The sequence below is a fragment of the Pinus tabuliformis genome, chromosome 4_2 (assembly GCF_031772625.1).
Source record: "Pinus tabuliformis cultivar Carrire ecotype Pingquan chromosome 4_2, CPIR1, whole genome shotgun sequence".
In the NCBI taxonomy this organism is placed as follows: Eukaryota; Viridiplantae; Streptophyta; class Pinopsida; order Pinales; family Pinaceae; genus Pinus; species Pinus tabuliformis.
The window spans coordinates 1,153,852,385-1,153,878,029 of record NC_142304.1 but is presented as its reverse complement, the minus strand read 5'-3'; the positions used below and the strand labels follow the sequence as shown (position 1 = coordinate 1,153,878,029).

The following is a 25,645-nucleotide window of genomic DNA, read 5'->3' as shown; positions in this document are numbered from 1 at the left end:
ACAGGCTTTTCACCCTATGAATTAGTTTTTGGAAAGAATGTTATTTTTCCTGTAGAGTTTGAGATTAAAACCTTAAGAACTGCTTTGGCTGTTAACCTTGATTTAACTGATGCACAGACAGCCAGGTTGCAGTAGCTGCAGGAATTGGATGAGAAAAGACTGGATGCCGTCCATCAAACAACTATGATACAGCAACAAAGGAGCAGATGGCATGACAGAACCATCAAGCAAAAACAGTTCCAGAAAGGTAACTGGGCTCTACTTTATGATTCCCGTTTTGAGAATTTTCAAGGGAAGCTGAGAACAAGATGGTTAGGGCCGTATGAAGTGGATGTTGTTTTCCCAAATGGAACAGTTAGACTTTTAACAATTGATGGAAGCAGAACACCACTGTTAGTGAATGGCTACCGACTTCGGTTATATCAGCGGCCGGTTTCCAAAGAAGATTTTAAAGCCACTTGCATGGCAATAAAACAGTATCCTTTTCCAGGGGAATTTGCTGTCCCTCAAAGCACTTGAGTTTCTATTATTTATGTAATTTTTTTTAGGTTAGATATTCTTTTTTTAAGAAACTAATAAATCCTGCCAAGGATTGCGATATTACATTTCAGTATTTTGCAGATTTTGGCCCGGGAAGTAGCTGAGAACAAAAGTTTCAAAGGAATTATTTTGCGGACTCGGAACTCCTGTTGCTGCAACACCATTTCCCTGTTGCTGCAACACCACTCCCGTTGCTACAACACCATTCCCTGTTACTGCAATACCATTTCACGTTGCTGCAACACCACTCCCATTGCTGCAACACCATTCTCTGTTGCTGCAACATCATTCCTATTGCTCCAGCACAATTCCCGTTTTTACAAACGTCTCACATCATTTCCTGTTGCCACATCAGCAATTTTCCGTGGCTGCAACACCAATCCCGGTGCTACAACATCACTTCCCGATCACAGAATATCTTTCCCAGCAGATTACTTCATGTACGAAAACGCCAGTCTTACCACTTCAGCCCCAAGGAACAAATTTTGATAAAAGATACCACTTCTTGTGATGATTACAGCACCCTACTATCACTTCCCGTCATTATCATTACAAATCACCGGTATTCCCATGCTTGTAGATCTGCGGTAATCATTATGATCCAGCACAAGACAAGACAAGACTTTTTGACGCAGCAATCAAAAAGGTAAAATACGAAGGTACGCATGATTATGTATGGACATTAAATAGTAGATAATGCGGAGAAGTTGATAGGACTATCAAATCATTGTACTTCCAATCATATCGTTGACACGTAGGGGGGGATTACCAAAGCAACTCTCATAATGACATACCACGCCAACTACCGCCACCCTTAACTCTCCCGGTAATATGTAAAAGCCACCCTATCACAACATGTTACCATTTGCGACGTTCTACTCTAAACTGAAATTGGAAGCTCGGCTCTGAACTCTGAAAGTTACTGAAACAACAGCTATGGGAAGAACCCTCATTACACATGAGCCTGGCTCGACAGCAGTCCTTGAACTCTTTCCGGAGATTTATCAAATTTTCTTGCAAGCGGGATGGATAGAGTACTTCAGGAGACTTCCGGACTTTGACAAGCAGCAAGTCCTTGAATTCGCATGCAATTTAACAGAAGGATTCTCTGTCGTCCAGGGAATTCAAGTTCCAGTCACGGAGGAAATCATAGCCGAAGTTACCGGGCTACCAGCTAATGGCACACGGTGGTTCAGCAGAAAGCACCTGATTCTTAATGCGCAACAAGATTTTCTCCGACCAGACGAGCAGGTAGAGCCCAAAGGCATAGGCATAGCACTTCGGTCGTTACCTCAACCGTGGCCGAAAGTCGCTGAATTTGTCAAGCAATATCTGACGTGCGAAGGCCGCTACCAGGTAATTTACCAGCACGATTTCGTCCTGTTAAATCATTTGAGAAATGGCCAGTTAATAAACATGTCATATTATCTATTGGGTTGTCTCCAAAATATGTCACATTATGCTGTGAAAGCGAAGCATCCACTAGTTTCCTTAAAACACCACCGCTTAGCCCAATTGCTGATTAATAGATCCCTCGCTCTAAATAACCCTCCACCCCCCATTAATCCCCATCAGGAGGCAGAAATTCCACAGCCGGAACATGAAATTCCTCACCAAGAAGAGGAAATTCTTCACCAAGCTAAGGACATACCTCAGCAAGATGAAGAACTTCCTCAGCAAACGGAGGATATGCCTGAACAAATCCCTCTGGAAAACCCTCAGCAAGCGGAGCACATTCCTGAACAAATCCAGCAAACACCCCCGTAAGTTGCTGAGAATGCCACAAGAACAACCCCATCTCCCAAAGGAACCAATCCTTCCATTCCCATACTTGGTATTTCTACTGATGACTCCGATGACAATATCCCCATTACCTTGCTTAAATGAAAAAGGCAGCAGGAAAATAAAACACCATTGAAAAGAAGGAGAACCAGGGTTTCAACTAAGGCACCTGCTACTCCGGCTACTGTCCCCATCCTAAAGAAAGCTAGCCTAAAGAGAAAAATGCCTGAATTCCCTGCTTCTCTACCAAAGAGAAGAACTCGGTCATCGGTAGCAGCTAAATCTCCTAATTCCCCCAGTTCACCGCCCATCACTATAAGGACCCGCACTCCCACCAGTCCTCAAAACTCCTCTCCCTCACCCTCGGAAGCTGAGATGCAGAGTGTTCATAGCTTCGTGACATCATACTTTAAGGCAGCTGACACACAAGAACCAGCTGCCGACACCCAAGATAATAGTGACCAAGTGGCTGCAACACAAGAAACAGCCACTACTCCAGGTGACACACAAGAACCACCTGTGGGGAATACTGATCAGAATGATGAAACACAACCTCTGCCTCCATTGGAATCTACTGCTCCGCAGGACCAGCCTACCATACCTGCCCTACAGGAAGAAATTGAATTCCTGAAATCTCAGATTCAAGACTATCAGGAGGAAATAATAAGGGTTACGGAAGCATATCAGAATGAATTTAGCCTGCATGTTTTAGCACGAGTAGCGTCTGTAGCAGAGAAAAGTAAGGATAATGAATATGTGTGTACCAATTGTGATGAAATATACACTCAGGCAGGATATAAGGTAGTGGCAGAGCCAATGAAGGAAGCATCTGATGTTGTTGATGAAACGAAAGAGTCTGCTATTACACAGACGGAGATGCCACAATCCTCTGCTGAAATAAAGGAACCTGTTGTCACACAAGAACCAACAGGTACTCCAGAAGAAGTGCAGACAGAAGAACCTGTTGTCACACAAGAATCAACAAGCTCTTCAGAAAATATGCAGGACCAAACTGAAGAACTTACTGACACACAAGAACCAGTAAGTTCCCCAGAAACTGCACAAGACCAAGCTGAAGGGCTTACTGACACACAAGAACCAGTAAGTTCCCCGGAAACTGCACAGGTCCGAACAGAAGAACTTACTGCTACACAAGAACCAGTGAGTTCTCCAGAGATTGCGCAAGAACAAGCAGAAGGGCTTGCTGACACACAAGAACCAGCAAGTTCCCCAGAAACTATGCAGGAAGAAACAAGGAATGAGAAAGAGGAGAGTACAGATTCACCTCGGCCTACCCAAATTTCTATGGAAGAAGTAGTTACACAAGAATCAGGAAATGCAGAAGAAAACACAGACTCATCTCGGCCCACTCAAAGTGTCATGGAACGAGAGGAAGAAGAAGAAAATCAGGAAAAAGGTATAGACTCACCCCGGCCTACCCAAACTGTTATGGAGGAAAAAGAAATAGTTTCAGGAGAAAATGAAGAAAAATTGGACTCACCCATCTCTATTCAAATTGCCAAGGAAGTAGAAAAAGAAGAAGAAAATCAGGAAGCAGAAAAAGAAGAAGAAAATCAGAAAGCAGAAAAAGAAGAAGAAAATCAGGAAAAAGAAGAAGAAGAAGGAAATGAGGAAAAAGGCACAGACTCACCCCGGCCCACCCAAATCACCATGGAACAAAATGAATCAGTACAACAAGAAGAAGAGACACTAGCCAGAAATGAAGAAAAAGATGTTGGATCATCCCAGGCTATTCCTACAGAGTAGGTTATCCTTGTGGATGCCTTTACACAGACAGAGCTTCCCTCCGTTACTGATGTATGCACAGAAACAGATAGTTTTGAAGCATTAAAGGGACAGTGGTGGAGGGAATATGAGCAGTCGCAAGGCAAGGCGTTCCAACAGCAGAAAGGGATCTGGTTTAGTTATGCATACAAGAACTGGGAAGCACTTGAGCAGTGCAGAGTCCAGTATAAAGAAATCAAGGAAATCAAAGCCAGATTGACCCAGATGTTTGAATTGTTCCAAAGATTACTTGCTACAAGGAAACCCTCTTTTAATTATGCAACATTTTTGAGGGAAAGACTCACATTTTTGCAGATAAAGGTTGTCAAAGAAGGTAGACCTCATCAGGTAGTTACGTCAGAGCAGTTTATGCAAACCTTTGCAGGGGTGTCTAAAAATGATCAGCATTTGTTATGCGAGCTCTATCTCCATAATAAAGCCATGTCCGAAGAAAGAAATATGAATATGATACCTGTAGTCGGCGACATACAGCTGAGAGCCTTTATCTCCTTTTTAGCTAATCAACTTACATGGCAGAACGCCTTTGCCTTAGCTCAACATAATGAACAGAATTGTCTTCTGTGGATTAGAGCTGAACCACAGAACGCATCCACCTTTATTGCACAACCCCTGAGAATGGTAAGTGATCCTGAAATGAAGGACCATGTTAAGCAACTGCAAGCAATGGTCCTGAAAGACTGTCAGCATTATGTAAAGACTAAGGCATCCTTGGCTGTCAAGGCAAACAAACTGTTTTGGGAAAACTGTCCCAAGGAAAGGCAGGAATATCACCCTTATAATCCACCTAATTTGCAGGTGGCACTCTCAAGGGTACCTCATTATGTTAATTGCATGCAGCACTGTGCTGAAAATTGGATGGGTTACAGATTTAGATTTCCACTTTTATGGCTGTCTGGTGAACAATATAAAGGACAGTTTGGATTGTCCAGCAGGGAAGAAGCAGCAGCATGGAAGCAAATACAGACTGCCTGTGGATTCAGGAAGAAGTTTGATGCCACTTCCTATAACTATTGTCTCAGTAATCTACATTGTTCATCCCAGTACGCCGACTCAGACTCAGAGTAGCCATTGCATAGGGCATGCAATCTCTTCAGTTGGGGGGGATGTTAGGACTCAGAATTGACCTATTTTGACCTTATATTTTTGCCTTAATATTATCCTTTTCATTCATAAGTTGTAAGCTTTTATTACATAATGACTTAATCACCCCAAGGTACGAAGTGACTTTCCACATATCTATATGTTTAATTGTTCATTGCATATTCGTGAGTATCTTTATATTTATCTTTGAAAAGCTGACTAAGTTGCCAAGTAATTGTCTTAAGCCTGCAGGAGTTATAATTTATAGTTGCTGTAACACCAGAAACAGCAACCACACAGTTGCTGCAACACCAGAAACAACAACTACGCAGTTGCTGCAACACCAGAAGCAGCAACTACGCAGTTGCTACAATCAGCAACAACAATTATCTAAAGCAGACTATTTTGCAACAGCTGGGAATAACAACCGGCAACTATCTGAAGAACGCTGGCACGATCTGCAGCTATCTAAAGCGGGTAGAACACAGTTACCATTGCTTAAATCAGGAACAGCATGGGAAAACGGCAAAGGAATGCGAAGATCCCAAGAAGACGGTCGAAGACAGTTACCAGCTGTGTAACAGCCAGAACTTAAGAAAGAATATGTTGTTATACTGTTGTAACAGCGGTCTGTAACTCTTATTTTTGATCAAATGGGTTAACTGAATGAACTGTAATAATCTATTGTAATAGATGTCTCCTCTATAAAGAGGAGACATCTACATTAGAATGGGGTTAATGTGTAATCTGTTCAGCAAGTCTGAACTTTATTGTACTTGAATCTTTTGGCAGATGAATAGAAAATTATTCTTAGCACTTAATCTAGCCTTCGTGTTCTGGGGAATCTTGTGAGAGGGACTGGGCCCGCCTTCCTCACAAGATTCATCCATTTACTTTTCTGTTAAAGTGTGTAAGTGTGTGATAGTTTCTTTCCGCTGGTACTCTGTTTGGATTCTGTAACATTACCTCTGGTATTTCCGCTTTGCTAGTACTCTGTTTCATTCATTGCTTGAAGTTGTGCAAGGATATTTCACCGATGAATTAGAGTGCAGTGTGTGTTAGCAGTCTGGTTACAAAGGCAGGTGTTGAACATCCTCACTTGGAGGATAAGGTCCCAATCCTCTGCCAACAGAGCATCCATCATTTTGCTTTTCAAATTTGTAATTTTAATTAATTACTTTCATTTTATCAGTACAGTGATAACTTAGCGTAAGGATCACATATACTACAACTTTTTAATGCTTTTAAGATTAAATACATACAGTACGCGGTAGCCTTTGCAATAAAAAAACTTTCCATGTGGTACTTGAATGTTTAATCAATAAACAATTCAACTAGCCAACAGGGGCCATGTAATAAATTGTTTGAAAGGTTGAAATAAAAGGCTAAATTTGCCAGCCCTGCAACATCTAGAGGTATATACCCACTAAGCTTGTTGTATGATAGATCTAGCAATAACATATTCTCACATTTCCCTATATTTGCAGGTATATTACCCGATAACTAGTTTTCATTAAGATATAGATATCTTAGCTGCTGGAGATGGGTAATAGAATCAGGAATATTTCCAGAAAAGTAACTTTTCTGGAGATCTAAAACACCTAACCTTTTGAGTTGCCCAATTGCAATAGGAATGTTTGCTTGTAAATTGTTACCTCCCACATATAACCTTTCCAACTTTTCAAGCATAATAAGTGAAGACGGGATTGCCCCTGTAAAATAGTTGCCATCTAAAGCGAGTAGTGTTAAACTGGTGAGGTTTCCTATATGTGGAGGTATTTCCCCTGTTAATTCATTATTTGCCAAGCTTATGAAGTCCATTTTTGTAGACAGGAGGCCGATAGAAGAGGGCAAACGTCCCGTGAGGCGATTATAGGATAGTTCTATATGTTGTAAGGTGGAGCAGTTGGCGAGAGCAGTAAGAATGGGCAAACCTGTGGTGCTGCCGCTAACTAGTTGATTATCGGTTAAGGTGATCTTATGGAGCTGAGTTAACTTACCCAATTCCATGGGCACTACTCCGCTGAGCTTGTTATGGCCTAATTCCAGTCTTTGAAGCTTCGTACAATTGGAGAGGGAAGCAGGGATGCTGCCACTCAACTGATTAAGACCGAGATAGAGTTCTGTCAACCGATTGTTCTTGCTACAAAAGTCTGGGGGAATGTGGCCAATAAGCTGGTTATTAGTTATACACAATACTAGAAGATTGGTACAATTAGAAAAGGAAGGTGGAATTTGTCCCGTGAGATAGTTATTCCACAGATAAATAAACTTGACCTGGCTTAACATACCCAATTCAGAGGGAACACTCCCGCGAAGGTTGTTATCATTCAAAATTATGTGCTGCAAAGAGGATATGTTTCCCAAGCAGGCTGGGATTGTTCCTGTCAAATTGTTCATTGCTATGCCCAAGTATTGTAACTTAGGCAGAACACATAGTTCTGACGGAATCTTTCCTATGAGATTGTTATGGGACATAGAGAAGTTCCGCAAACTGCGGCACCCACCCAAAGTGGGCGGAATAGAACCCTCCAGTTTATTCATAGACAGGCGAAGCATTTTCAGGCGAAACAGATTTCCCAATTGGTAGGGAATGTGCCCTTGAAAACTGTTATTACTAAGATCAAGTATTCTAAGAAATGAGAGATTGGCTAGATGAGGAGAGATTGTACCATGTAATCCCATGCTTGAAACATTGAGAGAAACCACCCTCTGTCTGCGCCGGCTGCATGCGATACCAGTCCACTGGCAGAATGAAACATTTCGTTTCCAAGTCGTGGGTAACGATTGGGATGGGTGATACGTTACTGCAGACATGAATCCCAGCAAAGCCTCGCTATCGGAAGCATTGCTGAGATGGGGGTGGCGACGAACAGTGGAGAACACAAAAGGGATGACAAAGAGAACCAAGTAACAGAAAAGTAAAAATATTCTCATTATTCTGGAGGAAAGGGAAGGAGTGTAGCACAACTTCATGAAGCAAGAGAAGACTATCTGAATTGAATTATCAGAAGCAGGAGGGCTGCTTTTATAGATTTATTTTGAACCAGCTATTTTTTATTTTTATTTTGAACGCAAGACTTCGAAGCAACGAATTCAATTCTCATCTACTCTTCAGGCGGTGTACTTATGAGCTGTCACCTCTTAAATTTTAGGTAGGATTGTAATTTTCAAATTCAATTCTCAGCTGACAGCGACCATTCGTAGGATTGATGATTATAGTTATTTAAAAAATATAGAAGTTTTTGGTTTTTTTTATTTGAAACCAAAAACTACGCGGAATGGAGAAAAAGAATATCTACCGAATAAATGATTAATTTCATTCTCAACATTGACGTTTTCACACAATGAACGAGTTGGCGAGGAAGATGCCTTACCAGAATCCAGATCGTGTAATAGGTATTAGATTTGTCCATATGATATTAGGGGCACTTAACCCACCTTTTCAAATTTAAATTTGAACACATTTCACGAGATACAAATTTTTTGAAGTCCGATAATCAAGAATCAATGGATCCATCAAAACTTTATGGGTGATGAGATATTTTCGCAAAGTTTTCGGATTCAAATTTGAACACAAATTTTGAAGGCATCCGATATTTTAGATTCCCAAACTTAACGGATCAATCAAATAGTTTCCTGAAGTTTTCGGATTCAAATTTAAACACAGTTTTGACGACATCTAAAATTTTAAAATTGTCAAAATGAACGGATCAGTTATAAGAAGAGCTTCGGCCTAAATCACATATAGAAAGATTTTTGTCGAAGCTTTTCGAACCAATAAGTGTTGTTCATTGTCAGGGCAAGTTGAAGAAACAGATCCAGCGTCGCATGTTAAATACTCTGAGCAGAGACTTCAACTACACTACTTTTGACGTTAAGACCCAGGTCAAATTATTATTCATTAATTTAATATTATTATTATTTTTTTAATATTAATACATAAAATATTTTAATGATTAGTTTTTAAAAAATTAATTTATTTATTTATTAATAATATATATATTAAAGTTATAAAACTAGGTTATTATAAAAAAAAAAAAAAATTATATAAATAATTAAATAAATAAATTTAGAGGTTAGTTTAAGAAGATAATATAATACATATATAATAATAGGTTGTTAAGGACGAGAATAATTTCAATAGTTGGCTTAAAAAGTAATTTATTAATTTATTTATTCATAATCATATATATAAAAAGTTAGGGTTAAAAATATAAATAAATAATTTAAATGGTTAGTTAGAAAAGGTAATTTATTTATTTAATTAAATTATTTATTATTATATATTAATAATATAGTCTAATATAGGTAAAAAAAATTAATTAAATTATTTATTAAATATAATTAATATTATATTAGTAATATAGTCTTGATATTAATACAAAAATAATATTAGTAGTCAAATTATTATTTATTAATTCAATATTATTATCATTATTCTTATTTATGGAAATAAGTTAAATTAGGTGTTAATGGTTAATTTTAAAAACTTTAATTTAGTTTATTTATTTAAATTATTTATTAATAATTATTAATATATATATATATAGTAAAGATATAATTTTAGGTTATTAAGATAAAAGTTAGGTGGGAAATAGTTAAATTGAGGACCTAACTTTTTTACAAACAAGGTAAATGAAAGATGCTCGTTAAATCAAATAAATAATAATAATAAAAATCAGAAAATAAATAAATAATAATAATATATAATCTTTAATAATAATAATAATAATAAGTAAATAAATATTATTTATGATAATAAATACCAAAATCAATCAGGGAAAAACAGAGCTACACAAAATACACAGCAGAAGGATAGGAAAGAGTTCAGAGCAAGAAGGATAAACCATAGGATCAACGGATCAATCAAATCTTTATTGCTACAACAATATTTTCTCGAAGTTCTCGGATTCAACTTTGAATTTTAAAATTCTCGGATGAACCAAATGTTTATTGCTCCAACAATTTTTGGCGAAGTTTTAGTATTCAAATCTGAACCCAAATTTTGACAAGCTCCGAAACTTTGAAATTATAAATGAAAGAATGATTTTAATGAAGTCCATAAGGTTGAACACTTTAAGGAACAAAATAATAACAACTTTAACTCATTTTTATATTTTTTTTTTCAATGTTGGATTTTCTGGTATGAGTTTTGAATAGAAGGTTAGTAATATGATTGATCTTATTTTAGTCAAATAGATGATGCATGTTGTCAACCTTTAGATTGTTTTCATACTCACTGTGAATATCATCATAGGCTACACATTCCATGACAATGTTGGAAAATGTATTTCCATTTGTCTCGGTTGTGACTTTCTATGCAAAGAGTTTGTTCCAATTCTATAGGAGTGGTTTCCCTAGTTTGGCGTGTGGTTGAGATATTCTCTCAACCAACTCATTGTGTGTGCAAGATAGTTTCCCCATCTTGAAACAACACTTCTTGTATATATGTAATATCATATTTGATTAATGGAATATAGATTTTCTTTATGGAAGTTTAACATGGTATCAGAGCATTAGATCTCGAGGTGTAGCCAATGTTGATCAAGAAGACCGACTCTCACCGTTTCTCAGACGAAACAAACACAACTGACATTAAAAATGAACCTCCTCTTCAACAGCAGACTCAACGCCCTTTGACTGCAGCAGAGTCGCGTCGTTCTGAAAAATAAAAAAAGCGTAAGGCAGAATTGGATCGATGCGACTATGGCGCTGGATCCCGCGCTGATTGCCCTTAAAAACCTCGTCGATCTAATTTCACATAGATTTGCCTTCCAGGCACATAGATCTTCCTCCCAACCTTCACTATAACTCCTCCACTCAAGGTTACAAGCAGCCCTTAGCTCTGTAGCTCACAGGGCTGCCCTTACAGAAGAATTAAATTAATTGTATTAAACCTGGGCAGCTCACAAGTGTGAAACACCACCTGGAGACTACCTCTTCAGAACAAACTTTTCCCTTACAATCATTACATGAGAAATATATAATTCACACACAATTAGGGAAGTTGAAACAACACCCTAGAAATCAGAAACAAACTCCTAATCTAAGGTTCAATTGAATCATCACTCCATTAATAAATTTCATCATTAATCTCAACACTCCCCCTTAATGCAGAAATGGATTCACACATATGCCTAACACTTCCCTAAACAATTCAAAATTGATTCTACCAAGAGGTTTGGTAAAAATATCAACAACATTGTCACAACTATTATAATACTCAATATGGATTTCTTTCTATTGAACTTTCTCCCTGACAAAATGAAACTGTGTATCGATATGCTTTGTGTTCTTATGAAATACTGGATTATTTGCAAGTTTGATGGAGCTCTGGTTGTCACATTTGATCACTGTTGCAACCTTCTGTTCTTCTCTAGCATCAAGTAGAAGTCTCCTCAACCAAACTGCTTCACATGTTGCTGCACACATAGTTTGATATTCAGCTTCTGCAAAAGACAAGAATATTGTGCTCTGTTTTTCGTTGCTTCATGTAATGACCCCGGATCCAATGCTAAATGCATATCCTGTTATGGATCGTCTGTCATCTACATTTCCAGCCCAATCGGAGTCTGAAAAACCTATCAATTTAACATCACATGAATCAGTATAAACAATACCAAAATCTAAGGTTCCCTGGATATATCTTAAAACACCTTTTGTTGCAACCTAATGGCTCTCAAGGGGCTTTGACATAAATTTGTCTCAATGCACTGATTGCATAAGCCAAATCTGGCCTAGTTGTAGTCAAGTAGATTAGACTCCCAACCAGTTGTCTATACAAAGTCGCATCTGCCTCCTTAGATCCATCATCATTTTGAAGTTTTATATTCTGCTATAAAGGTACTGTTGTAGCTTTGCACTGATCCATTTTGAACTTTTCCAGTAAGCTCCTGACATACTTACTCTGTGACAGGAAATTTTGTCCAGAATCCCTCCATACTTCTAGACCCAAATAGTAATGTGGCTCTCCAAGGTCTGATCTAGGTGGATGTTGAGGGCCACCCACCTATCCCACTTGGACCCCCACAACTGTCTCTGTCGTTTTGAGGCCCTAAACAACATTTTTTGGGAAATCTGGGAGCAACATGGGTCCATAGACCGATGTTGCTCTTCCCAAAGTTGTAGTTCTCAGATAGATATTTCTAACGAGATATTGTGCTCATCAAACAAAGATCGTATGCCAAAGTTACGACCCCGAGAAGTTGATGTACCAATTTACCCAAACGGGCCCCACAGTTTGGCGTTTCATCTTCTAGGGTTAGGTTTTTGGATGTTTAGAGTTTTCCATTGCTTCTCAACAATAAATAGGCCTTCGAGCCTCATTGTAACACAATTCAGAGGCATGTAGCTGCCACATATCCTCTCAAAGATAAGATACCATCACCCTAGCTAGTTTAATTCCATTTCTGTTTGTAAGCATATTTCAGTATTTTACAGTAATGAAATGAAGTATTATTTCTGTTGCATCTCTATATGTGTGGTTATATATGTAATTTGTTGTGTTCCTGTTTAAATTCAAATCAGTGGTATCAGAGCGGTCTGTTGTTTCTCTATCTTTCTTTGCATGTCCCCAACGAGGTCGGGATATAACGAGTTAGGGCTTGAACTGGTCGAACCTTTGCAAGACTAGCTTCGCAAATCCCGACGGCCTCCCATGGCGGATGAAAAGAAAGATGAGGGCGCAGGAGATCCTATCAAAATCTGGCTCGAAGAAGCCCTCGAGCGACAAAGGAACACGATGATGGACAACTTTGCCCAGATCCTTCAGCGGCTACCCAGAGGCAACGCATTGGCTTCCAACAGCTACTCTGGAAACACCACACCCTTTAAGGTACAAGTTAATTTTGAAATCCCCATCTTCGAGGGTAAAATAGACGCAGATGCCGTAGATAAATGGTTAAATCTGCTAGAAGGGTATTTTTATGTTCATGATTTTTGCAGTCAGGAAAAGATTATTTTCGCTCTTCTCAAAGCAACCCCCCACGTCAAGGACTGGTGGGAAACCTATTGCGAGCAGAAGGATGAAAGTACGAACTCACTGTTTTTAGCCGCTCCCACTTGGAATTCATTCCGAGATGCCATCAAGGAGTAGTACTACCCTGTCAAAAGCTATGAGGACAAATACATAAAGTGGACCACGCTGCGGCAGGGAAGGGACCAAGATGTGCCTCAGTTCACAAACATTTTTCATACCCTTCCCACACAGTTGGGTATCAAGGACTCTGAGCTGCATTTGGTACTCAAGTATCGCGGCTGCCTAAATAGATACATCTAGGAAGAGATGGAGTTCTTGAACATCTCCTTGCTCGGCACGGCGTACCGATACGCTGTCAAAATCGAGCAGAAATTCACACAAAAGAAGCGAGACTTTGGATCTGCGAATCTGAAGCAAGGGAAAGGCTTCTCCAAATCGCAAAACCAAGTACAAAGCCAAGACGAGGCAACCCATCGAAGCCACAAGAAAAGAACAACACCATGAAGTCAAAGAAGGACACAAGAAAGTGGTGCAAGTTCCATAAGAGTCCCACTCACAACACAAGTGAGTGTTGAACCAAGCAGTCGCTAGTGGCCGAGTTGAAGGCTTCAGAATCAGATGCATGTTCCGACCCTGAGTCAGAACCCAACAAGGGGAATGGCAAAGGGAAGAAGATCATTGACACGGAGCCTGGCACCACTGTTGCCACCGCCAAGATCCAGAAGATCCAAAGGATGGGGAATGTCTTTTCCACTCACAGATGTGGGTGAAGGGTTCACTGCTGCAATTTGTTGTTAACAGTGGGAGCCAAAAGATCCTCATTTCAGTAGAGTTCGTGAAGCGGTTGGGCCTACTGACTACACCACACCCATAGTCATACAGTATCGGGTGGCTTCACCAAGGATGAGATCTCTGAGTCCGCCAGCAATGCTGCCTTCCCTACAACATCAAACCCTTCACAGACGAGGTATTGTGTGATGTTGCACCTCTAGATGTTTGTGATGTATTATTAGGCCCACCATACTTATGGAGGCGACATGTTGTGTATGAGTCAAGGCCTCGCGCTGTCATTATTTCTTTGTGTAATTCATTATACATGATACCAGAGGTAGCCCCAACTACTGCCACCTCTTTGATCACTGCTAAGAAATGCAACAAGCTCATCTCCCAGACTAGGAAATTCATTTTCTGTCTGGTTCGCTCCCAAAGTAAGGGGAATATCATTGCCACATCCATGACCCCCACGAAAAGTTCCTCCATGCAGCAGCAGCAACAGCAAAGGGATACGGTCATGATAGAACACAGGAACAACTTCTCCTCACCCACAGGGGCACCACACAAGTTTCAAGTGGGTGACAATGTTTGGTTACATCCGCAGAAAGAACGCCTTACAAGATCCAATCAGAAGCTTAAACCACTTTGACATGGTCCTTACAGCATTACTAAAGCTATGGGAAACAATGATTTGGAGCACAACATTCCTCCATTCCTTCGCTTGCACTAAGTTTTCAATGTGGAACACCCTCTACCATGCTTCCCACCATTACTGGACACGTCAGAGATTGCAGAACAACTCACCAAGGACCAAGTTCAGCAGATGGAGGAACTCAACGCAATGGGGACCATTGCTTCCTAAGGAGGGAGGAATGGTCTAGGTGGATGTTGGTGGCCACCCACCTATCCCACTTGGACCCCCACTATTGGGTAGCGAAGGTCCCACGTAATAGTTTTGGGTGTGTTAATCTGGAAATTAGAATGAACATATTGTAAAACTCCAGAATCTGCGGAACGCGAAGGGTAAAAGATCGAGTCAAAGGGTTGTTCGCCCAAAAAATAATATAAAATAATTAGATAGGAAGTCGGTCCGCAGACCATAGATATGTATAAATAGAGAGAGGCTCTATGGGAGAAAAGTTAGTTCTTTTGTGTGGGCTTTGTTGGAATCTATTATGTAATGGGTCTCTGAGGAAGAAGAAAGCGTCTGTAAGTCCGAGTTGAAGGATTGGGTAGTAGGAAGAGGCTCTGCAGCTGAGTGCGCAGAGGCCTGGAAGAGTCCGCAACTGTGTGCGCGAACCCCTGCAACTGAGTGTGCAAGGTGGGTTGGATGTATTAGTGAAGAAAGTTAATAAAGATAAGTGTTCTTGGAATTCTATGTAAACTTTTCATTTATTGCGGTTTAATCTCACTATTACAATTTATGTTACATGCATCTGCTTCTGTCACGAATGTAAGAATTGATGTTTAATTTATGCAAACGGGTTACCTCTGATAAAATGTTTGTTCAAAGACTATAATAAGTAAATCAACTACATAAACCGCGCAGTAAGTAAGTAACAAAGGAAGTTCTGGGCTCAGACCTGCATGAGCAGAGCGTGAAGCTGTGGAACAGTGCGCAAAACCTCCAAGACCACACCTAGACATCCCAAGGGTGCGGAAACCTGGTTCCAGCACCCTCCCCTGCTACCTCGGGTGAGACCTCAGTCCACGCTTCACAGGCTGTTGCTGAAAGGGCCAGTAGCTGCAGGATTTGTTTGGCTAAATAATCCTTCCAAACCTGGGTTAGGCCCAATTGAGCCAACACCCACAACTGTCACTTTCAGTTTTTTCAGTTTCCATAATTGTAGCAAAATTTACTATTTTTAGCAGTTTTTCGAGTCCTAAACTTCCGGAGTCGTTTTAAGGCCCTAAACGACGTTCTTTGGGAAATCTGGGAGTGACATGGGTCCATGGACCGATGTTTCTCTTTGCAAAGTTGTAGTTCTTGGATAGATTTTTTTATCGAGATATTGTGCGCATCAAATGGAGATCGTATGCCAAAGTTACGACCCCGGGAAGTTGATGTACCAATTTACCCAAATGGGGCCCATAGTTTGGCGTTTCATCTTCTAGGGTTAGGTTTTTGGATGTTTAGGGTTTTCCATTGTTTCTTAACAATAAATATGCCTTCGAGCCTCATTGTAACACATTTCAGAGGCATGTAGCCACCACATCTCTTCTTAGGGATAAGCTACCATCGCCCTAGCTAGTTTATTTCGATTTCTATTTGTAAGCATATTTCAGTATTTTATAGTAATGAAATGAAGTATTATTTCTGCTGCATCTCTATATGTGTGGTTATATCTGTAATTTGTTGCATTCCTGTTTAAATCCGGATCAAGGTCTTTCATCTCAAAGACTTGTGACATCTGCTCCTTGATTTCTTTAATGAGATTATCAACATTTCCTGTAATGATTAGATCATCTACATATAAAGAAATCAAAACAATCCTTCCCTCTTTATCAAACAAGGTATAAAGATTAGGGTCATTTTTACTTCTTTTATAACCATGCTGCAGGAAAAATGAATCAATTTTGTCATACCATGACCTGGGTGCCTGTTTTAGTCTATACATCGCTTTCTTCAACCTGCAGACTAAAATGTTCCTTACCCTGTTTGACAAACCCCTCAAGTTGCAATAAGTAGACTTCTTATTTATGCAATATCTGGCTATATGGCCGGTTCTACCGCAATAAAAACATTTGGTCACGGAGTCATTTCTATTGAAAGATGTACCTTGAGGTGGGGGCATCTTTCTCTTTGGGGTTGCACTGCTCTTTTGTGTTGCATTTGGCTTTCCTCTAAAGGGCTTCTTCTTCGCCATTAAGGCCAGATCTGAACTCTGAGGTTTATGAGTTAGCCGCCTTTCCTCTTCTTACATGAGGATCCCTGTCAATTCTTCAAACACGGGGGCTTTTTATCTTGCATTCAAGCCAGTGATGAACATATGATACTCGTCAGTCATACCATTCATGGTAATTGTGACCAAATATGTATCTAACACAGCTTCACTGATGTCACCCAACTTGTTCTTGAGCTCCTTGATCTACGAAATAAATTCTACAACTATCTCATTCACCTCCATCTTGATGGAGAGAATCTTGCTCTTCAAGAACAACAATCGATTGGTGTTCTTGATCTCATAGAGATCCTTGAGCGTCTTCCAGATTTCTGGTGCAAACTTGCAATCATGGATATGGGGAATATTGCAATCTATGACCGACAATTTCAGGAGCATTCTCACCTTAGTCTCCCACTTATCCCAGTCTTGGATTGTTGTTGTTGTTCCTCCTGTAAGCACGTTTAGCTTCACCTCATCATTATTCACAATTGCCCATGCACTATGTGCCTCAAGCAGGGTTTGCAACTTGAATTTCCAATTAAAATAATTGGATCCATCTAGCTTGTTATTCTCATTGAGGTATGCTTCTGCTAACTGATTATTCATCTTGAATAAAAAAAACTTCAACCTCTAGCAATTAAAAATCCAGATCTATCCCAAATCCACAACAGACAATCTCAAGACACCTTCTCAAAATGCAATCTTGATTGCACAAGCCAATATGCCCCAATTCAATTTAATTCAAAGAACCCCTTTTAAATTCAGTTAAAAAAAATGAGCCCCTTTGCAATTATGCTCCCAAAGAATTTTCTTCACGCCCAATACAAATATGCCCCCAACGTATCATAGCCAAAACTTTAAAAAATATATTATGACCCCTCTTTACAAATGTGGCCAATAGAATAAAAAATATTATAATCCCTTTTTCTTGAACAAGGGAAAAGAATGCTATTTGGTATGAGCCATTGGCCACGACCTCTTCTCACAGATATGGGATGAGCATCACTGGTCGCAACCTCTTCTCATCATCGACCAAGATGCTACGAGCATGGGTGCACTGCTCTTATCCACAAGGGAACCACTTATCCACGCAGACAACAACAAATCACGTCGGGCCTCTCACCATGCAGAGGCTTCCCACGTGAAGGATCAATCAAGATCTTCTACGCAATATTTGTTCTGTGTGGAGGCACCACAGAACACATACCAAAACACCAAAGGATCTCGACGTCCTTGCATAAAAAATAATTGCATCAAAGTTTCAAAGGAACGACAAGCGTGACAATGATCTGAACAATGATGCGATGCCAAGCAATCTTGATGTCAAAGGATCTTCACGCTCACCACACCAGTGATCCAAAAACCAACCACTAATGATCTCTGTCTCGGTTGCCAACATGATCTACCATATGATCTCAAGCACCACTTTAACATAACAAGTGGTCTTGGCCTCAAATTGCCAACCTCATTTGACCTCTATGAGGCATACACAAGGGTCCAATATCAGTTTGTATTTTGCCCCAAATTGCTTGGAAAACACAATCCAATTCACACAGTTGACTGATGCTTGAGAGAATCAGCATGTTGCACACTTCCACTCGCAAGGCTTTGTGTAAGTCCAAATGGTTACTGACACCGTGAATTTGAAGGGCTCAGTGGTATATTTGCTCTTCCATCCCCAGAACGACTTGGAGAAATTCCATTACCGACAGAATTACGTCGTTGGAAGCGAAAAAGGCGATGATCAAATTCACGATTCTCGGATTCAAACATTGAATAGGGCGTCAATGAATGTTTTTTCCTAATAGATCTTGGAGAACTGGGCTCCAAATATGACTCGGGCTCCTTCATTGCTCAAACTCCTAGCAGTCTACCCACAGCGCCACCGATTACATGGGCCACTCCAAGCTTCCACTGCGCCTACCATTTCGTAGCATGCAGGTAGAAGATCTCAACACCAGCTCGCCTTCACGCAGATGAGATGCAACAGCTGCTGAGCTGCACACAAGATCTCTAGTGAATCCACTTGCGCAGGAGCAATCGTACACAATCTCAATTCAACAAACTCGTATCAAGGCTCAACCAAGACTCCATCTCTTAATGCTCCCAATGCTCAATGCATCAGCTCTTCTCCACAACGCACAGAGAGATTAACTGCCACAACGGGCTCCTTAACCATGGGCTCCTTCGCTTGAGCCACGAAGGGCCACACTAAAGCCACCACTGCGCCACCGCTCGGCCAGCTCCCTCCGAGCAGCTACTGGTCACATGGGTATCCAGTCCCTTCGCTGCAAACAAGGCACCACCGATCCTGATTCGTGGAAGCGATTGTGAGGACGAGACTCTCAACAACAGATCCGTCGCTCCAGCGGAAACTTTCACACAGCTGTCACCACGAACAAGGCACAACACCTCTGCAGCTCACCAGCACGCAGCTGCCAATCGAGGTGGAATTTACCAGCAAATCCACTCACCACACCACAATGAGTCTTCTTCGTATGATCGTGTCTCTCCTTGATGCGCACTAGATCTGAGATCAACGATTGGTCAAAAACTGCAAACGTTTCAGGTAGAGCAGTTCTCTGATTACAAATGTGACGGACAAACTCAAAAAGAAAAACTAAAACAAAATATACTTCTCTCTTATTTCCCTCTTATTTCCCTCAGTCCAGGACGGGCCAAGCCCAGGAGGGGCCAGGCCCTTAGGGGCTATGATACCATGTTAAAAACAGAAGAATTAAATTAATTGTATTAAACCTTGGCAACTCACAGGTGTGGAACACCACCTGGAGACTGCCTCTACAGAACAAGCTCTGCCCTTACAACCATTACATGAAAAATATATAATCCACACACAATTAGGGAAGTTGAAACAACACCCTAGAAATCAGGAACAAACTCCTAATCTAAGGTTCAGTTGAATTGTCACTCCATTAATACATTTCATCATTAATCTTAACAGACAAAGTGTCATTTTATCTCCACCACACCCTTATCACAAAAAATGCAAGTTCTCTCTTCCCAAACCTCCTTGGGAATCTTCCACCTACTAGTCTCACATCTAAGGTGATGTGACCCTGTCCTCAACTGTGCCTCTAGCACCTTTGTTTTTCCTTTAATAGCTGCCCCTAAATATGTTTTATCCCCATGGTCACAAGTTGGATTGAACTCTTTGATGTAGTATGTTTTTTTACGTCCATTGTGATTAGTCCACATGGCAGTCCTAAATTTTTCCATCATAATTTTTTTTATTTCTTTGTTGGTGCTAGGACATTCATGTAGCTTGATATCCCACTTACTCAACCACTTTTTTTTTGCTTCATCCAAGTTTTCTTCCTACGATCTAATTCCTCTTCCATAACTATCTTGGGCCAACGTTGGTTATCCATGCTTTTAGACTTCTTTAAATAGCTTATTAACCTAGTTATCGTTGTTGCCTCCAATGGGAAAGTACCTGCTTCAGCCAAAAAGATTTCATTACTGAATCAACAGATTCAATCAAAACCAATGTTTTTTCAACGTAATTCTCGGAGAACAAAATGCTTTCATACATCCTATGCGTCATGTGAATGATTGATTGACAATTGACTTCCTATATAAAAGTCATAGGCTAAATTATGGGGCAATTGGAATTGGTGTTGAAAACTTCTCTCCATTTTTCACACATTGAGTCACTTCTTAACATTTAAAGTCAGACATTGAGTAGGATCATGATTGTTATTTTTGGTGATTTAAAATGTATTTTTAAATGGCATAGTCTAACTAATAGATGAAATGGTTTTTTTGGTAGGAATCTTGCAATATAATTTCTAATAATATTGTGACTTCTTATTGTCTAAAATACACTTTTGAATGTATAAATGAATTCAACGCTCTAAAAAACCTTGAGGCATTTGTACTAATCTCTATTGGATTTGTAGAAGAAACTACACAATGAAAAATTGATTCATTGAAACTGAAAGCATACATTTACAAGACAGTGTTGTCTCGGTAACTTATTAAGAAAAATAGAAAACTAACAACCAATTACCATTGTACAAAAATAATTTGAAGGGACATGCCAAGTAACATTCTAAACTTTTTTCTGCCCACGGGGCTTTGGATTGACGGTGAATGGGCGCGCTGTTAAGGCACTCCTTGCGATAGGTCACCGGTTCAAATCCCCCGTGGGTACTTAGGTTAGTCTTAACTAGAAAAAAAAAACATTCTAAACTTTTCAATTTTCACGTACCAATGCTTTAGTAAAGATATTTGCAATCTGCTCTGAAGTAGGACAATGTGTCATATGAATGACTTTGGCCTCTACATAATGTAAAATCAAATGATATTTGGTATTGATATGTTTGCTTCGATCATGAAACTTAGGATTCTTGGCCAATTGAATTGTAGAAGAGTTGTCAATCAATAGAGGAGTTGAAGACTTTTGTTTCTCCAGTAAATCTTAAAGTATTTTGCAAACCCAAATTATTTATTTTGTAGCTTGAGCTACTGCAACATATTTAGCTTTGGTGTTAGAATCAATAAGAGGATGAATGCATGAAGATGGGTTATACTTTTGGGTCAAATGTGACGATGAGATTTCAAGTTTTTTCCCTTTTATCGAATTGAAGCCCTCGAAATTCATATAAGCATTGTGAATTTTGATTCAGAGTAAAAAAACAAATTGAGGAGAATTATGTTGTTATCCTAATGCTATTTTTTGCAAAAAAAATCAGTGTCATATAATATGTTAATTTTCCATTAAATGAAATGCTTGTCCTTTGCAAATTTTCACACATTTTAAGAGGTGTGTGTGTGTTCACGTAGCATAACTTAGTCTATATATATATATATATATATATATATATATATATATATATATATATGAGCATGATCTACACGGAGAGAGATAAGTTTTTTGTATTAACAATTATTTTTTTAATGCAAAATTATATTTTTTATTAGTTTTCGAAGTTGGCGGAGTAATATTTCAATTGCATTTTGCAGACACATGTATGTGTGCAATGTTTTTTTCAACTATTTTTGAAAAACCAAGAGTACCCTTTTGAAGAAAACTCGCAAATGAAGATAGTGAAATTTTTACGATGTGTATATTTTATGATATTGATTTTTTATTCAACCTCTTTAAAATTGTTCAAAGAAATTTCAAGCAATATGTTTAAAAAGAATTAGATGAAAAATATCATATGAATTTGAAAATTTTCAACTTATATGTCATTGGATAGAGGATTCATTCATGAATCCAACATGATCAACTTGACCACTTAAGGACAAATTTTGTCCTAAGTCCACTAGGGTACAAAATGGTGTTGCAAGAAATTTTGTAGAAGGGGTGCTGAAATTGTGGATTTTATGAATTCAAATGCAACAAGAACTACTCAATTCAAGGTCTGATCGAGATTGGATTCTTCGAGAAAGAGTTATGCCCAATCTCCCACGATGACCTAATTATAGACTGGTTCAGTAGATCGAAATTGTACGAAGTACCACATGTCATTGTTTCAACCTTCAGCCCTGAAAACTATACCCAACAAACTACAGTCAGTCCTCTTTCTGTCACTTTTTATGAAATTTGAATCTGATGCTCAAAGATAAAGTTATGACGATTTTATCGAGGCCACATGTTTGAGATGGAATTTAGGAGCTTTCAAAAACCCTAACTTCCTTGGATCATATCTGTTACACAGCAATTTGTCACCGTTTGTCACCGTCCCTGTTACCCCTCACCCATACACTGGAGGACTCATTCCGAGACCTGTGAGAAGTGACATGACCTGAAACCACTTGCATCATATTACTCTAAGTATGAGCTTCATTTGCCCTGAATACATCTCCTGCAAAATCTCCATGAAAACAACTCTTTTTTCATTAGCGCAGGTCCTCAGTTCACTGCCTGCGCCAATGAGGGAAATCCTCTAAAAAGGGCGCACTATTGGCGCTCTGTCTCAGAGTCGCACTCGCGCCAACCTAATTGAGTAAAGTTTTCAACCAACAAAACTCCCGAAGGTTCTCTTCAACCCATTCACCAACTGAATCTATGTTGAGCTAGGATGGTTTGGCTTTGAATCTCCATAGAAGGGAAAGTGGTTTGCCACCTTTCATGGAAGTTTCCAAGTGATAAAGCCAATCCCATGAATAATGTGGTTGATCCTATCTCTTTCTTCTCTATCTATAAAAGCTTGCCTCTATGCCTTGAGCAAGCTAGTTACAGTAGTTCTGGTCCCAGCATAGTGATAGAGAGTTTGAAGCTGCAAGAGCCTTCTTTGCACCCATAAGGCCAAATCTAAGTAAGGAGATTCTTGTCACCCAAAGAGAGAGAGGCTTGTTCCTCATCCCAACAAGCTTTGCAAGACTTTTGTAGCTGATCACCCATCCAAAGGAGGATTTGACGTCAGAACAATGGTTGTATTCTTCTTTGTTACTTATTAATAATAGATGACTATCATTATGGTTCCACTCTCATTGTTTCATGTTTGATGTTGAGTTATATCTTTTCTGACTGATATATAATTGCATCTACTAGATTTTATGCTTGTTTTCGTGTTGTTCTTTGCATGTGCAGGTGTCCAATCACGGAGATCGTGGGGATCGTGACCGGCCAAGGCAAAGGAACGAGGGCGACATCTCTTCTACGAACACTAGCGTTGGAATCCAAGTAGGTTCTCACCATCTACTTTGTATTTGCAATTAGGAACTTGCGTGATAGCATTGTGTGATTGTTGCTAGACCCGGTCTGGGCTAGTAGGGATCGTCTCTGTCCGCAGAGAGGATTTACCTCCACAACAATTTGGCGACTCCACTGGGGAGATCTTGTTGTTTGATTTGTAAACTTTAGACGGAGCCTGAAGTACGGCCAGGTAGCCTTCGAAACGCTATTGCTTTGCATTAGCGAAGTAGATCAACGCCACTTCAGTCAATCTCCGGTTTGGTTTACGGGCTAAACAAATTGGAGTTTTTCTTGTCTCTTTGGTTTTTCTTGCTTTGATTGCTTAGATAGCTTTCTGGGTTGGATTTCTTGCTATTTCTTGCTTCCTGGTTTGCCTAGATACTGTCTTCAAGCCCTGAGTCGCTTGCTTTTGTTTTTGACTTAGCCAACTTGATTAGCGCGCTTTTTAGCCTTACAGTCGCGCCAATTGGCACAAGTTGCTCAAAGACAACCCGCGCCAATCCTATAAAAGCGCGAGTTGCAGCCTGACAGTCGCGCCAGGCCTGTCAACTTTTCAGTTTGCTTGTCCTTAAGCCCTCTGAGCTTGGATTTTGTGTCTTTCTGTGTCTTTTTCAATTACTGGAGTGTGTTTGATCCTGGTTTGACTGGTTTTAGACCTTCATCCTTCGGGTGTTTGCCTTTTTCTATCGATTACACCTTTTAGCCCTAGGGCATCTAGTGGCTTGGTGCATCGAGCCTTCCGTAGGAGTCTTGGGTTCTTTGATTGTCCAGTCGACTTTGTGATTACCTTTTGCATTTGCTTGGTAGTTGTTAAAGCTTTTTCCAAGTGATTTGTTTCTTTTTCGCTTGGTTTTCACTTGGCTTTGTTTGGGCTTAGATCACATAGCTCATAGAGGTCTTTGTGTTTTCTTCTTGGTTTGAAGGACTGTTTTGGTGTTTTGGGGATTAGATTGTGTTCTCATTGGGTGAAATTGATCTTTTTCTCGGTGTTACTATCTCTCAAAATTTGTTTAGTGCACTTTGCCATTGAAAAAGAAAAACGAATAATCTCTTTTGCGTTGCATTGGTTAATTGAAATTAGAAGCTTTTCATTGATTAAGTGATTTAAAACAAAGAAAGGTTTCATTTATTTGTCATTAGTTGCATTAGAGTGCTTCTTGATTGTGGTCATTTTGTTTGAAAAAATTCTCAACTCTCTCGTAGTTAGTATTCATCGAACGAAATGATATTCTTTGGCATATAGCATCTAGGGAATTATGAGAGATCACATACGGTAGGGCCTGGAAATTGAAACTTAACTAAAGATCAACCATAAAATGAACTGAATGAACTTAAAAACGCATTGGAACATAACACTCACTAATTAGAGGTCTAGGCTAGAGACGTACTCCGGCGTCGTTAAACCTAGTCACTGTTGTTTCACACTACGGTTGGGTGATTCCTCCTTTTGTGACTCGATAGTGGTCTAGCACGGACTTGAGCTCCCACGTACCATCGCGTATATAGGGGAGACCCCACTAGGTTATCATCCTTTATCCACTGGAAGCCGTGTCTGCCGCCTTACAAGCCGTAACGCACCAAACACAGCATTCGGGAAGATTGACTGTTGTACGGGAAGTCCTTAGTTTTCATATGACTGCCAAGGTGTATATGCAGTTTTACGGATTTGTTTGGTAAACCCTTTGCTTATTCTCTCCAGAGTAGTCACTTTTGATCCTTTTCGGACTCCTTAAAAGAAAAGGCTCACTTGAGCAGTTTGTCACTTCGGGCTCACAAAACATTCGAAGGCGACTAGAGTCACTTTTTTGTCCTTTTCTCGACTCTTAAAACATGAAAAGGTCAAGTTGTGTCATTGCGTCTTAAAATTTATTTGGCCACGATAAACATTACCTGGTTAGATCTTGTGTGCGTTAGTTTGAGTAGGGTCCTTTATCGTTAGACTCCCTTAGGTCTTGTTTGAAGTTTGCCATCCTGGCTGAACCGTCGACTCCCGTTCCAAGTGATCAAGGGTCTCCATCTTCCGTTGCTCCTGAGGAACCGGTTGTAAGTGATACTCTTCCTGTTATCCCGAGTATCCAACCGATCAACTCTCACGCTCCGGAAGACGAAGGTTACGAAATTCATTGGAAC

At 39.8% G+C, this 25,645-nt stretch overlaps 1 protein-coding gene across 1 annotated transcript in view; it reads right to left on the bottom strand.

Moving 5' to 3' along the window:
• LOC149173766 (putative leucine-rich repeat receptor-like serine/threonine-protein kinase At2g24130) overlaps positions 1 to 8,180 on the bottom strand; it is a 28,977-nt gene extending 20,797 nt beyond the window's left edge. The window contains exon 1 of the mRNA XM_089428001.1: positions 7,881 to 8,180. Within this exon, the coding sequence (XP_089284127.1) occupies positions 7,881 to 8,145 (265 nt within the window). The 5' untranslated portion in view covers positions 8,146 to 8,180. The remainder of the gene's footprint in view (positions 1 to 7,880) is intronic.
• Between the last annotated feature and the right edge of the window lie 17,465 nt (positions 8,181 to 25,645).